This window comes from Dermacentor albipictus, chromosome 1 (genome assembly GCF_038994185.2).
Source record: "Dermacentor albipictus isolate Rhodes 1998 colony chromosome 1, USDA_Dalb.pri_finalv2, whole genome shotgun sequence".
NCBI lineage: Eukaryota > Metazoa > Arthropoda > Arachnida > Ixodida > Ixodidae > Dermacentor > Dermacentor albipictus.
Genome location: NC_091821.1, coordinates 259496840 through 259509871, shown reverse-complemented (window position 1 = coordinate 259509871; position 13032 = coordinate 259496840). Strand labels below are relative to the sequence as shown.

The 13032-nt window shown below is 43.2% G+C and overlaps 1 protein-coding gene across 3 annotated transcripts in view; it reads right to left on the bottom strand.

The window, feature by feature from the left end:
* Sec8 (Secretory 8) overlaps positions 1-13032 on the bottom strand; it is a 102948-nt gene that overhangs the window by 28257 nt on the left and 61659 nt on the right. For all 3 annotated transcript variants that reach the window (XM_065433229.2, XM_065433230.2, XM_065433231.2), the window contains exon 19: positions 9716-9797. In XM_065433229.2, coding sequence (XP_065289301.1) covers positions 9716-9797 — 82 coding nt within the window. The remainder of the gene's footprint in view (positions 1-9715; positions 9798-13032) is intronic.

Below are 13032 nucleotides of genomic sequence, written 5' to 3'. Positions count from 1 at the left end.
ACAAAATACGTTACATTTTGAGGAAATGAATTCCATGAATCTGTTACATATTTCTTGCTCCCACAATCAATGAACCCTTTGATAGGCATGGTTACAAATGTAAGGTTACAAATGTGTGCTTCAGGCTGTCTTGAAACACTGCACAGTGACAATTGTAGGCAAACAAATAAATTCATGGAATATGAATAAATCGAACCGAGTGATCTTTCTACGGGTATTTTTACGGGTATATAAGCACAGTGTCAGGTCATAGCCAACACGATACACACATTTTAGCTGCTATGGTAACAGGCACCTCAGGATCATCACCGACCTCAAGAGCAGCTGGTACACCACCATATCGCAACTGCACTCACACTAACTTAGAAACTAAAAGAGAGGAAGCAGAAGTGAAATGGCCACGCACAAAACGAACACCTGCCACACTCCTCTCTACAAACTCTCCTGCTGCCTCCCTCACCACCACCCCAGTGGATTGCTCTTAGCCAGCACTTTTCATTCTTCTTTGTGCCACATGTTTTGCCTCTGCAAGACTTCTAACATCCACTCAGTACGCCACAATAATATCGCCATCACTAATGGCATGAAAGGAGACAGGTATGCAGGCTATTGACATCCAAAAGAAAACCACTCGCATAGCCCTACATGAGCTGGAGCGGCTACGGGTATCAGTCATGGTTCTGACCTCTCAATACATCTAAGTCTATCTGCCTATTCTGATCCTCTAGCATCTAGCCCCTTCCTCAATGTTGTCCTTCCAATCTTCTCTCTCTAAACTCCTACCATAAGAATCCAACAAACACTGACACCAAGGACAACATAGGGAAAATTACTTGTGCTTAATAAATGAAAATAAAGAAATGATAAATTAATAAAAAATTAAATAAAAATCCCACAACCTTTGCATGCGAATCTAGCCCCTTCCTCAAGTTGTCCTTCCAATCTTCTCACTCTAAACTACTACATAAGAATCCAACAAATACTGACTCCAAGGACAACATAGGGAAAATTACTTGTGCTTAATAAATGAAATAAAGAAATGATAAATTAATAAAAATTAAATAAAATCCCACAACCTTTGCATGCGAAGGTTGTGGGATCGTTCCCCACCTGCGGCAAGTTGTTTATTCATTCACTTTCATTCCTATTAATTTATCGTTTCTTTATTTCATTTATTAAGCCCAAGTAATTTCCCTATGTTGTCCTTGGTGTCAGGGTTTGTTGGATTCTTATGATATGACTAATAAAAATTGAGCCCCTTGCTGAATTCCCTTTCTTCCACTTTATGGTCCTGTTGCTTTTGCTTTACTACTGTACACGTTTCCCAGCTAGCTTAGCTTGCAGTGTCAGTAGTGCAAGCTATACAAACTGAATGAAATATACTGTTAGTAGTTTGAGCGCAATTAACAGTGCTGATTTGAAGATTTCCCTGTATTTCAATTAACTTGCACTCAATGTGTCAAGTTAGAAATATTGAGCTTTTCTCTATAGAAATGTGGCCACCCGCTGGTATACTTTTAAATGTGGCTGAGCTGACTAATAAAACAGATTACTCATTTCAAATTAATGAAAGTCAACTGTACACGAAGTCAAAGAAAGTAAACAAGCGTCTTCCACTCAGCCACCAACTCATACTTGAATACAGACGACAGATTTTTTGGACAACCGATTTTTCGGACATGCCCGATAATTTGGATGCCTTTGCAGCACAACCACAGTACCCCATAAAGTAAATGTATAAAAAGGTCTGAAATTTCAAACGCAAAAAGCCTTTGCCGTCCTATTTTCCAGGCTTTTTGCCATGACCGCAGGTCCAAAATGGCTTGAAGCCACTACTGCCACCATTTCGATTAGCTTGTCGCCTCGAACAGGCGCTCTCGCACACAGATCCGCTGACAGCCGTAGGCACCACAGCAGCAACGCTAGGCCTAGCTACTTCGACATTCAATACCAAGCTTCTTGCTGTTTGGTGCCATGTTTTTTATGAAGACAATCTGCCACTATTAGCAATGGCACTAGCTCTGCCTTTGTAATCCTCGCCAATGGTTTCGAAGCTTGGAAAGCACAACATGTAGTATAATGCCGGTTCCTGAAAGTCAGCTTCGTCTCAATATAGCAGTGTTACGTGGTGAAGCATACGCAGAGTATTGTGGTGAATCGTACCAAGAGGTGGGAAGAGGCAATTGTCACGGAACACAGTATTAATTACTAAATTATACATGTGCGCATCCGCTGTCTCCTGTCACAGTACGAGCACCGATACGCCTAACAAGTGAACTAGCAGGCCTTCAGAGCGATTTCAGACGTGCCTGTGGCGGATTTGAGCCCTTAAGGGCAGTAAAAGGCATGCATTCGTTTTTTTCGGACTGCCCGATTTTTCGAACGTTTTCGCGGCCCCTAGGTAGTCCGAAAAATCGGACGTTGACTGTAGTTTCTTAAACACTGCATGATGTGTTGGTATTGACACTCATACATACTATCACATTCAAATACTTTCATATCATGTTTTGCAGCAATACCTGCTGCTACAAAGCGATGCACAACTCCATGCACTGTCCTATACATATAAAGGAATCCCAAAGCACTTGGTTACGTGAAATATCCCCTTGAAGTTTTCAGCATTTATTATTATTTCTGAATATTGCCAATGTTTTGCTGCTTCCTCAACTGCAGTCTGAATGTTTCAGAGTTATTAAAATTTCTGAACAGCTTCAAGCTCCCCAAATTTCATAGGCCAGAAGACAACCTGCTGGCATTTTCTGAGGCTGCTGACTGCCTGTGGGAATCAATTAGAAAAGAAATGAAAAAAAAAAAGGGACAAATTCACAATGACTATCAATGGCAATACGTTTAGTATTGAATCAATATAGTGACAATGTATTGCCACTGTAAAAATGAGTTGTGTGTGAGGCATGTACTGCAGCGAGATTCCTCTTTGGAGGAGGAGGAAATAACTTTATTGAAGATAGAAGGGGAAGGGGGATGCCAGGCTGGGGAGGGAGCTAGGTTAGGACCCATGGGGTTGCCACCTTAGCTACCCATTCCACCAGCCTGACTTGTTCTTGATATACTAGGCTCCTCAACGTTTTCTCCCACTCTTCAGCCAAGGGGGGCTCGTCGCATTAGGTTTTATGGTGGTAGGTTATTGGCACACCCCCACGTAATGTGTTCCATGCGGGCTTGTTCTAGGCCACACTGCCTGCAGCTCGAGATGTTATTGTCCTTTAGAATGGCAGTGAGCGGTCTAGGGCTCAAAATACATCTAGCTCACACCTTTCTTATGGCAATGGAGGTCCGTCCCCAGTCTTTGACTATGGGACCTCCTAGAGTTACTTTTTCTGTACAAAAATTTCAATCGCATCAATAAACTGAAACTGAATTGACTGTTCCCTATAAAGCACACTGCAAGGTGTGGGGTACTGGCGCATTTCCTCTCTCAGTCTATTAAGATGTTCTCCATAGCTTAGGCACTTTTCTTCTTGGCGCGCACTCCGATCGGTTTGTGGTTGCACGGGATGCTGGGATGCGAGGTGAGCAGCTTCATTACCGGGATTACCCTAATGGCCTGGGACCCATAGTAGTTTGACTACTGATTACGGTTCTGTTAGTCTTATTTTTGCAGAGAGGCCAATGTATCATGCTTCCCTGGGAACACTCAGCACTATCTAGCGGTGGTGCTATGAAGCCTGCACAGGGTCTCCGAAATATTTGCATGGCGTACCGGTGTGTGTGAATACTGAGAAACGTGTCATGCCGCAGCCGGGCTCCTCTCTTGCACTTATTTTATTTATTTATTTTACAATACTGCCACTCTCAGTCGAGAGCCTAGCAGACGGGCATGAACAATTTCTTTTCCGTACATAAATACATGTGCGAGCTACACAAAGAATGAAAAAGCAACGACATTCCACAAAATACAAAAGATAAGGTAGATAAGGTATACAACAGAACACTAAACAAAGAAGAATAAAATGAACAACAACCGGGGAACATCATAGACAAAGCAAAAATGTGAAATATTTGGGAACAAGTGTATACAATATTTTTTTTCTTAGAACTGTCAGTTTAACATAAAGAGAATAGGGAACAAACATTAGAAGTTGTTAATAATCTTTTGTGATGAGCTCCAGCTGTGGAACAAACAGGGATAAAGAGTTTGTCGCTGTTAATGACGAGTTAAGTTTATTCCATTCTCTGATTACCCGAGGAAAGAATGAATACCTGAATGCGTCATTAGAAAAGGAATACTCGGTTAGCGTATGCTCGTGTTGATGCAGTGTTATTCTAGATTGCGAATAAGAAATATGAAACATGCTGAATCATCTAGTGGTGCTCCTGAGAAGTCCATGCAAGGCCTCCTAGACAGACAGCGTGGAGCACCGGTGCATACGAATGCTGAGAATTGTTACCTCACTTGCCACACACCCAGTCCCACACACCATATTTACTCAATTCTAACACGCCCTTGATTGTAACGCACACCTGTTTTCCGTGACCCCTCAAAAAAAGGGGAAAAAAAAAATCGCCCTCGACTGTAATGCACACCTCATTCTTTCATACAGGAATACAACTACAGTCGAAACCTGCGATAAAAAAATTTCGCAACAACGAAATTCTCGCGATAAGGAAACATTTTCATATACCCGGCGAATGCCCATAGGATTCAATGCATTTCGCACCTCTCGGCAGCGAAATGTCGCTGTACTGCAATCCTGCATCAATGAAATTTGCTGGAACATAACTCCACATATTACCTACTCGCCTAAGGCTAGCAGACACCAAAATGCATTCAAATGCTATTGTTCTGCACTAAAATTGCGTAATACCACCACATTACACTTGTGTGCGCACCGCCACTTTGGTTAACAAAAACAACCAAGTGCCGGAAGCGATCAGTGCGCTGGAAACACGTCATGGCCTCCATTTTGTTTGTTGATCGCCCGTTTGAAGCGGCATGGATGTTGCTACCGACATGTGACGACGGTTTTTGCATGCCTACTAGGCGAGATTGCAGATCGTTGTTCGACACACGCGTTCAGTTGGCGAGGCCTAGGCCAATCGTGTGAGGTGAAACTGAAAGCGCGTTTCAAACAACAATCGTCGATTGCGGCAGTGCACTGCGTAATGTGCGCCTCGGTGAGAAAAATGCAGCAAAAACAAGGAAATCCACATCCCAATGACATGGAATTGTTCATGGCGCTTGAGATGGCGGTTGCGCTATGTGGAGTGTCATGCATTGGGCCATGATTGAGCGATTGTCCGGGAATGCGCATTCCTTGCTTCAAGAATGCTGGTTTTGGTGCCACCGTAAAGGCATAGAGTGCGGATTCGGCGCCGGACATAGATTTGCGCGAAAAGGCCGTTATCTTGATTGTTTGCCTTCGGGTGCACGAGATACGATCACTTTTGCGCTCGGCACCGGACGGGCAACAGCGTGCGCTGGAGAAATGGTGCTATATGCGCTGTCGCTCCGTGTCCAAGGCCGAGTTACGCAAAATCTTGCAAAAGGGATTGTACCTCCGAAAGCAAATGAACAAGAATACTGCACTACGGTGGCACTGCCACTGCTGGTTGACGTATGCGGCGCACTTTGTACTGTCGGCAATGCGGTTCTATATCGTCGAGCAAAGCCTGCAAAGTCGGCTAAATGAATTTTGACAGTAAAGATTTGTTCTGCGATGCATTACCTATCTGCGCTGTCTCTTTTCCCAACAACGAAACTCTCGCGAAAGCAAATCTTTTCGCGTTCCCCGCCGATTTCGTTCCTGCAAAGTTTAACTGTATCTCTCATTTGGAAAAACAAACATTTACTCCCAATACACAAAAGTTGCGATAAATAAAAGAAAGTCGCAGTTTCACCCGAAAGGTGAAGCATCAATCACGATAGCAAATTAGTAGACAGCTGCACGAAAAGTAAGGATAGTACTTTTATCGTCCGTATAAACTTTTAAACATTTGCTTACTAACTAAATTAACAAGCATGGTGTCACGCGTGCACAAGTAAACATCAACATGCCTCACGCTATCTCCGCGGATACTTTATCAAAGCGTTGGAGTGGGGAAGCGCAGTAGCAGGAGTGAGCGAATTGACCTTTGTGCAGCCTCTCGCTTCAACGCGCACACAGCGACGAGAACACAGCGCAGTGCGCCTAAATGCATAGAGTTTTGTCTCCATTGCAGATCACTTACAAGACAGAGACCACATGGCCGTGCCGTACGTAGCAGCCACCTGAGTAGAAAGCTTCCCTTGCCAGCCCCGTGCGCAAGTTTCGGGAACTCCGCACGCCCATGATGCGGCCCAATTTCTGTCCGCTTCCGCACACGTGATCTCTTTCCTTTTAATTGAGGCATCGCGATGAACTCGGCATGTCTTTGCAGTCGGCACTTCTATGCTGATAGAGCAAACGCGGAAAACGGGAAAACTGAGAAGACGACGGTGCACTCGGAGTGCGTGCGAGGCGACCATATTGAAATGCCTATGGTGATATGGTAACGCATATTTGGGGTCTTACTCGATTCTAACGCGCACGCAATTTTCAGGCCCGTTTTATCTGGAAAAAAGTGCGCTTTGGATTCGAGTAAATATGGTACACAGTTACCTATCTTGGCGAGAGGTTCAACCAAGAACAGCTAGTAAAAACTTAATAAGAGATATAGATTAAAGGTAGTACAAGCCTAAGCTCCAACATCCACTCACGATGATGATGAAGTAGATCACTTTTATGAAGATGTTGAATTAGCGATGAGAAAAGTGCAAACTCAGAATACTGTAGTAAAGGGCGACTTCAATGCAAAAGTGGGGAAAAAGTAGGCTGGTGAACAAGCAATTGGCAACTACGGTGTCGATTCTAGGAACGCTAGAGGATAAATGCTGGTAGAATTCGCAGAAAGGAATAAGCTGTGAATAATGAACACCTTTTTCAGGAAGCGTAGCAACAGAAAGCGGACCTGGAAAAGTCCTAATGGTGAAACAAGAAATGAAACTGATTTCATACTTTCTGCTGATACCAGCATAGTACAAGATGTACAAGTGTTAGGTAGGGTAAAGTGCAGTGATCATAGTTCAGTGAGGGGTAGAATTCACCTCAATTTGAAGAGAGAAAGAGTAAAATTGGTCAAACAGAAAGAGGCCAACCTGGAGGCAGTACGATTAAAAGCAGACAAATTCAGGTTGGTACTTGCAAAAAAATATGCAGCCTTAGAACAGAGAGATGAAGATGACATACACGTAATGAATGAAACCGTAACTAGGCTGGCTTCAGAGGCAGTAATTGATGTGGGAGGCAAGGCACCAGGGCAACCAGTAGGCAAGCTCTCCCAAGTAACAAAGGACCTAATAAAGAAACAACAAAGAATGTACGTGTCCAACTCAAGAGATAAGATAGAAATTGCGGAACTGCCAAAACTGTTCAACAGGGAGAAAATAAGGGCTATTCGAAATTATAATGTGAGAAAGACTGAGGAAGCAGTAAAAAATGGATGCACCATGAAAGCAGTGACAAGGAAACTTGGTATAAGAAAAACCAAGATGTATGCACTGAAAGATAGGCAGGGTAATATCATCAGCAATCTTGAAGATATAGTAAAAGCAGCGGAAGAATTTTATACTGACCTGTACAGTACCCAGAGCAGCCAAGATACCTCCATTCAAAGTAGTAATTAAGAGGTTACAGAGGCTCCTCCTATAACTAGCGATGAAGTTAGAAGGGCCTCGCAAGATATGAATTGAGAAAAGTGGCAGAAGATGGAATAGCAGTTGATTTAATCAAAGATGGAGGAGATATAATGCTTGAACTGGCGGCGCTTTATACGAACTGTCTATCAGCTTCAAGGGTACCAGAGAACTGGAAGAATACCAACATCATATTAATCCACAATAAGAAAGATGTTATAGAATTGAAAAATTATAGGCTCGTTAGCTTACTTGCAGTGTTACATAAAATATTCACCAAGATAATTTTCAATAGAATAAGGGCAACACTGGGCTTCAGTCAACCAATGGAACAGGCTGGCTTCAGGAAAGGATACTCTACAATGGATCACATCCATGTCATTAACCAGGTAATCGAGAAATCCGCAGAGTAATATCAGCCTCTCCATATATGGCTTTCATAGATTACGAAAAGGCATTTGATTCAGTAGAGATACCAGCAGTCATAGAGGCATTACGTAATCAAGGAGTACGGACCGCTTACATAAACATCTTAGAAAATATCTACAGAGATTCCACAGCTACCTTAATTCTACACAAGTAGGGAGATACCTATAAAGAAAGTGGTCAGACAAGGAGACACAATCTCTCCACTGCTATTCACTACATGCTTGGAAGAAGTATTCAAGCTTTTAAACTGGGAAAGCTTAGGAGTAAGGATCGACGGTGAATATCTCAGTAACCTTCAGTTTGCAGATGACATTGTTCTATTCAGCAACACTGCAGACGAGTTACAACAAATGATTGAGGACCTTAATAGAGAGAGTAGGAGTGTAGTTGAAGATTAATATGCAGAAGACAAAGATAATGATCAATAGCCGGGCAAGGAAATAGTTCAGGATCGCCAGTCAGCCTCTAGAGTGTAAAGGAGTACCTTTACCTAGGTCAACTAATCACAGGGAACCTTGATCATGAGAAGAAAATTCATAGAAGAATAAAAATGGGTTGGAACGCATATGGCAGACATTGTGAGCTCCTGACTAGACGCTTACCACTATAATTGAAAAAAAGGTGTACAATCAGTACATTTTACCAGTGCTGACATTTGGGGCAGAAACGTGGAGACTGACAAAGAAGCTTGAGAACAAGTTAAAGACCGCGCAAAGAGTGATGGAACGTAGAATGCTAGGCATAATGTTAAAGAGACAGAAAGAGAGTGCTTTGGATCAGAGAGCACACGGGTATAGCCAATATTCTAATCGACATTAAGAGAAAAAAATGGAGCTGGGCAGGTCATGTAATACGCAAGTTAGATAACTGTTGGACCATTAGGGTTACAGCATGGGTACCAAGAGAAGGGAAGCGCAGTCGAGGACGGCAGAAGACTAGGTGGGGCAATGAAATTAGGAAATTCACAGGTGCTAGTTGGAATCAGTTGGCACAGAACAGGGGTAATTGGAGATTGCAAGGAGAGGCCTTCGTCCTGCAGTGGACATAAAATAAGCTGATGATGATGATGATGACATGCCCAGTGCAGTTATGGTGCAACTCGTTAAAGTGTTAGTGTGAAAGACGTTAAGTGAAAAGCAGCACACACCCAGTACAAGTGTAGCACAGCCTGCTAAATAGTCTGGCTGCTGTCCTTGAGAAACTCGTGTGGCATGGGTTCAATTCCACTGAGCACTGAAGAAATTTAAGGTATCTTTTCTTGTCATAGCAGAGTGGCACAAACCAGTGCCCCAGGTCTGCGTCAAAGAGTTTCACTGAAGAGCGCTACATACCCAGTCCTGCATTTACAATGGCCCATGTTGGTGGGAAGGAACTTCGCTGAAGAGCGGTACATATGTATATACATATTGACACATACTCAGTAACTCAAGTTGGTCCAATGGTTGGTTCTTAACCGTGTTCCCTCAGCACAACAACCCGATGCCCTAACCAGGTTGGCAGGAAAACAGTTAGATACAAACATACAGATAAATAAATAGATAGTTAGCCCCCGAAAAGTCCATGCAGTCCCTTAAGAATGCTAACGCATTAAACAAAAGAGGGGGCATTGCTCACATCAAAAAGCGGCTGATGTCTTCATCTTTGGCCCATGTCGCACTGATGATCCGCTTGTCTTCAGATTCTGGCTGAACAATGCCTATGGTACAACACATTTCTGCATGTAAGATTAATATGCCATGTGGGCGGCACAGTGACAGTTTCATAAGATCAATGGTGTGAAAGTCACTACAAAAGTTTTACAAAGGTTGTCGTATAATTTAGTATGTTGCTCTTATGAAATACAATAGACGGTGGCTCCTTTTCGGAGTCTGCCACAAAAATTTCTATTTGCCACATAATCTGTCCTGTAAGAGGGCAGCATTTATTTTCACCCACATAGCACTCAGATTCGTACTGCTATGGAAACGTGTAAAGGGCATTTATGATGAAAGCAGGTCAAACAAACCTCAAAACCTTCAACTTTTGCAATGTACAAACTGGGACGCCACTCTTCCTGAGCAGAAATTTCTTAGTGGTTATAAGTAATCAGAAAAGGTGAAACCTGACAACAAAATAAGGAAATCAGTGCAAGTGGAGCAAAACTGCACTGACTGAGAAAAACATTGCAGTTGCTGCAAAAATGGTGAACAAAAATAATCTAGGGATAACACTGCACAGGCTTGGGCTTGCCCAGCCTTGAACCCCACTTGGCTCGTAGGCTAGGTGGGTAATGTGGAGTTTTGGCAGGCCCGAGTTGGGCCACAGCATTAAAGGGACACTAAAGGCCAATACTAAGTCGACGTAGCCTGTTTAAAGACATTCCAGAACCCTCGCATCGCTTGTTTCACGCCAAGAAAAGTCTTAGTTTACGAGAAAATTGTATCTGAAGGGTCCGAATACCTTTTTCAAAATTAAAATCTCCCGCCACCCAACTGGGGGAGTGGTGACGTTGCATACGCCATCACCACCCTTTGCTGCCGTCAGTGAGTAAACCCCGTCCCGGCGCTACCGAGCCAAGACAGAATGGTGGATTTGTCACTGCAGCTGTATCGCAGCTGCTTTTCGGTCAAGCAGCGTAGATCGTTCGGGCATCCCGCGACATCACATGGAAGTTGAGTTCTCTGCTACTTGCAGCTTGTGCAAGTTTCACGAGCCAGCAAAACCAGTGCGATATCGAAACTAGTGAAATGTGAAAGTGTCGGGAGTCGAGCAGAAATTAAACCTTTTCGACTGCCCGCATCATTGTCAAGGGTAATTTCAATTAGTTCTTTTTCTAAAAAATTAAATAGAATAGGACAAGGAGCATTTTATTTCGTCTGATAATACAATACAATGATGTTTTTGCAACGAATGGTTGAGTACTAGTGACATAATTTAACTGAGGAGTGCTTTCGTCATCGGGCAAGTGCTTGAACGTCCCGGGGAATCTCTAACCATGTCCTGCATTTACCTAAATTCCTCGATTACTAAGGCTCTGTTCACGATAATATTGATGCCTTTAAGATTCTCGAGCACTAATCTATCACTTTAGTTAGACTTAATATTTGCCTTTAGAGTCCCTTTACGCTGCAAGCCCCAGGTGGGAGACTATGATTTAGGCCCATGCAGTGCAGTATCGTATATTCTGTTTGCTACTTGCAAACCCACAACCAAGACTACAAACTACAAATTGAACTTCGTTAGAACGAAATAGGATGTAACGAAGTAAATCATATACGTACTCTGTTTGCTAGTTGCAAGGCCACAACCAAGGTTACGAACTGCACAACTGAACCTCGTTATAACAAAATGGGATATAATGAAATAAATGCAATTCCCCTTGAAATACCAATATAGATCTGTGAATGTATAAGTCTGTTTTAACAAAATGAAGTTTTCTTGCCGATAGATATAACAAACTATATTTGTATCTGAAGAAAAAAAAAATTACTCGACTGTTGTGCGTTGAGCATACTGCTTCCCGCTGGGTTTGGCATGCGTTCAGCACAGCAGTTCAAAATATTCTTCGTCGAACATGCCATGGAGCAACACCACTCCTTCTCACTACCCTGTGTAGTTTTGTGCAAGGTGGCCACGCAAAAGCTGCGGCTCACCATCATCATCACACTTCTCTTTGTGAAACTATTTGGCCCAATCCAGCAATCCTCATCATCTCCCACTTCCAAGAGATGTGCATGCAGGCATCATTGTCATCAGCAGCAGCACACTAAGTAGTTTGGCGAAGCTAGGCTTGCCTTCCGAGATCGCAATCTCTGAGGCCACACCTACCTGTGCTGAGAAAGAGAAGTGCGATGGTACTGCTTCTATCTCACTGTAGTGCGGTGCACAGACTGGCAGCTAGGCGTGGCCTCCGAGACTGCACTGGTGCGATCTCGGAGGCCACAAACCAGTCAAGCCAAGCAGGCGCGCTCACATGGTGGGGCTGCAGGGCCATGTGAGCGTCGGATCAGCTGCATAGTCAGCATGTCGTGTTGTGTGCCATGTGCTGCTCGAACACGATGGATTTAATTCGCATCATAGCATGCTAGCTGTTCTCTTTGACCATGTCACCATATCACCAGTTTCACGACAACATTGAGCCAAGTGGAAAGCAGAAGCGATACATTAGAACAGAAGCAAGCTATTTATTGTAAAGGCTGTCACGTCACAAGCTATGAAGTCATGTGCTCTATGGGCCAGAGATTCTTTTGCTGATGTTTCATTAAAATTTCATTGAAACGTGGCCGCATAGCAGTTCAGCAGGCCTCAAAGCTGTCTTATTTTTTGCATGTTTAACGTTGTACACATCATTTGGCGTACCATATTTTTGCTCGTATAACCCATACCAAAATTTAAAAAATTTTAAAAGTAATGTCGGAGTGAGGGTTATATGCAAATTTCACCTTGACGTGCGACTTTACGGCAAGGTTCTCTGCCATTAAAAGTTTCATTACCTCCTAGAAAACCACACCCCTGCATGTTCAAGCTCCCTTTCTGCCTCCTTTATGGCTGCCCATTCTCCTCCTCTTTGAAAGTCGCCATTTTGCGTTTAGTAGCTAGTGAATAGTGCACACGGCACCAGCGAACTAGAAAATTGATCATGATGAGCTGTCTTCACTGGCCGTCTTTTATAGCGTAGCAAAAGCTGAAGAGTATCAGCATCGACAAAGGTGCTGGCTGAAGATACGACACGGACAAGCTGTGCATCCATATATGGACACTGTTTTTGCAAAGATGTGATTGTTGCTGTATGTAATTAGCTTCATGGATTATAGGCACTTTTTTTTTTCCCCAGGCTGTTGACATTGGGGGTGTGAGTTATCAGCAGTGGTGGGTTAAAGGTGGAAAAATATGGTATATAGTACTGCAGTAAAAGGGAAATAACGGATATAATGAAGTAATTTTGGCTCCCC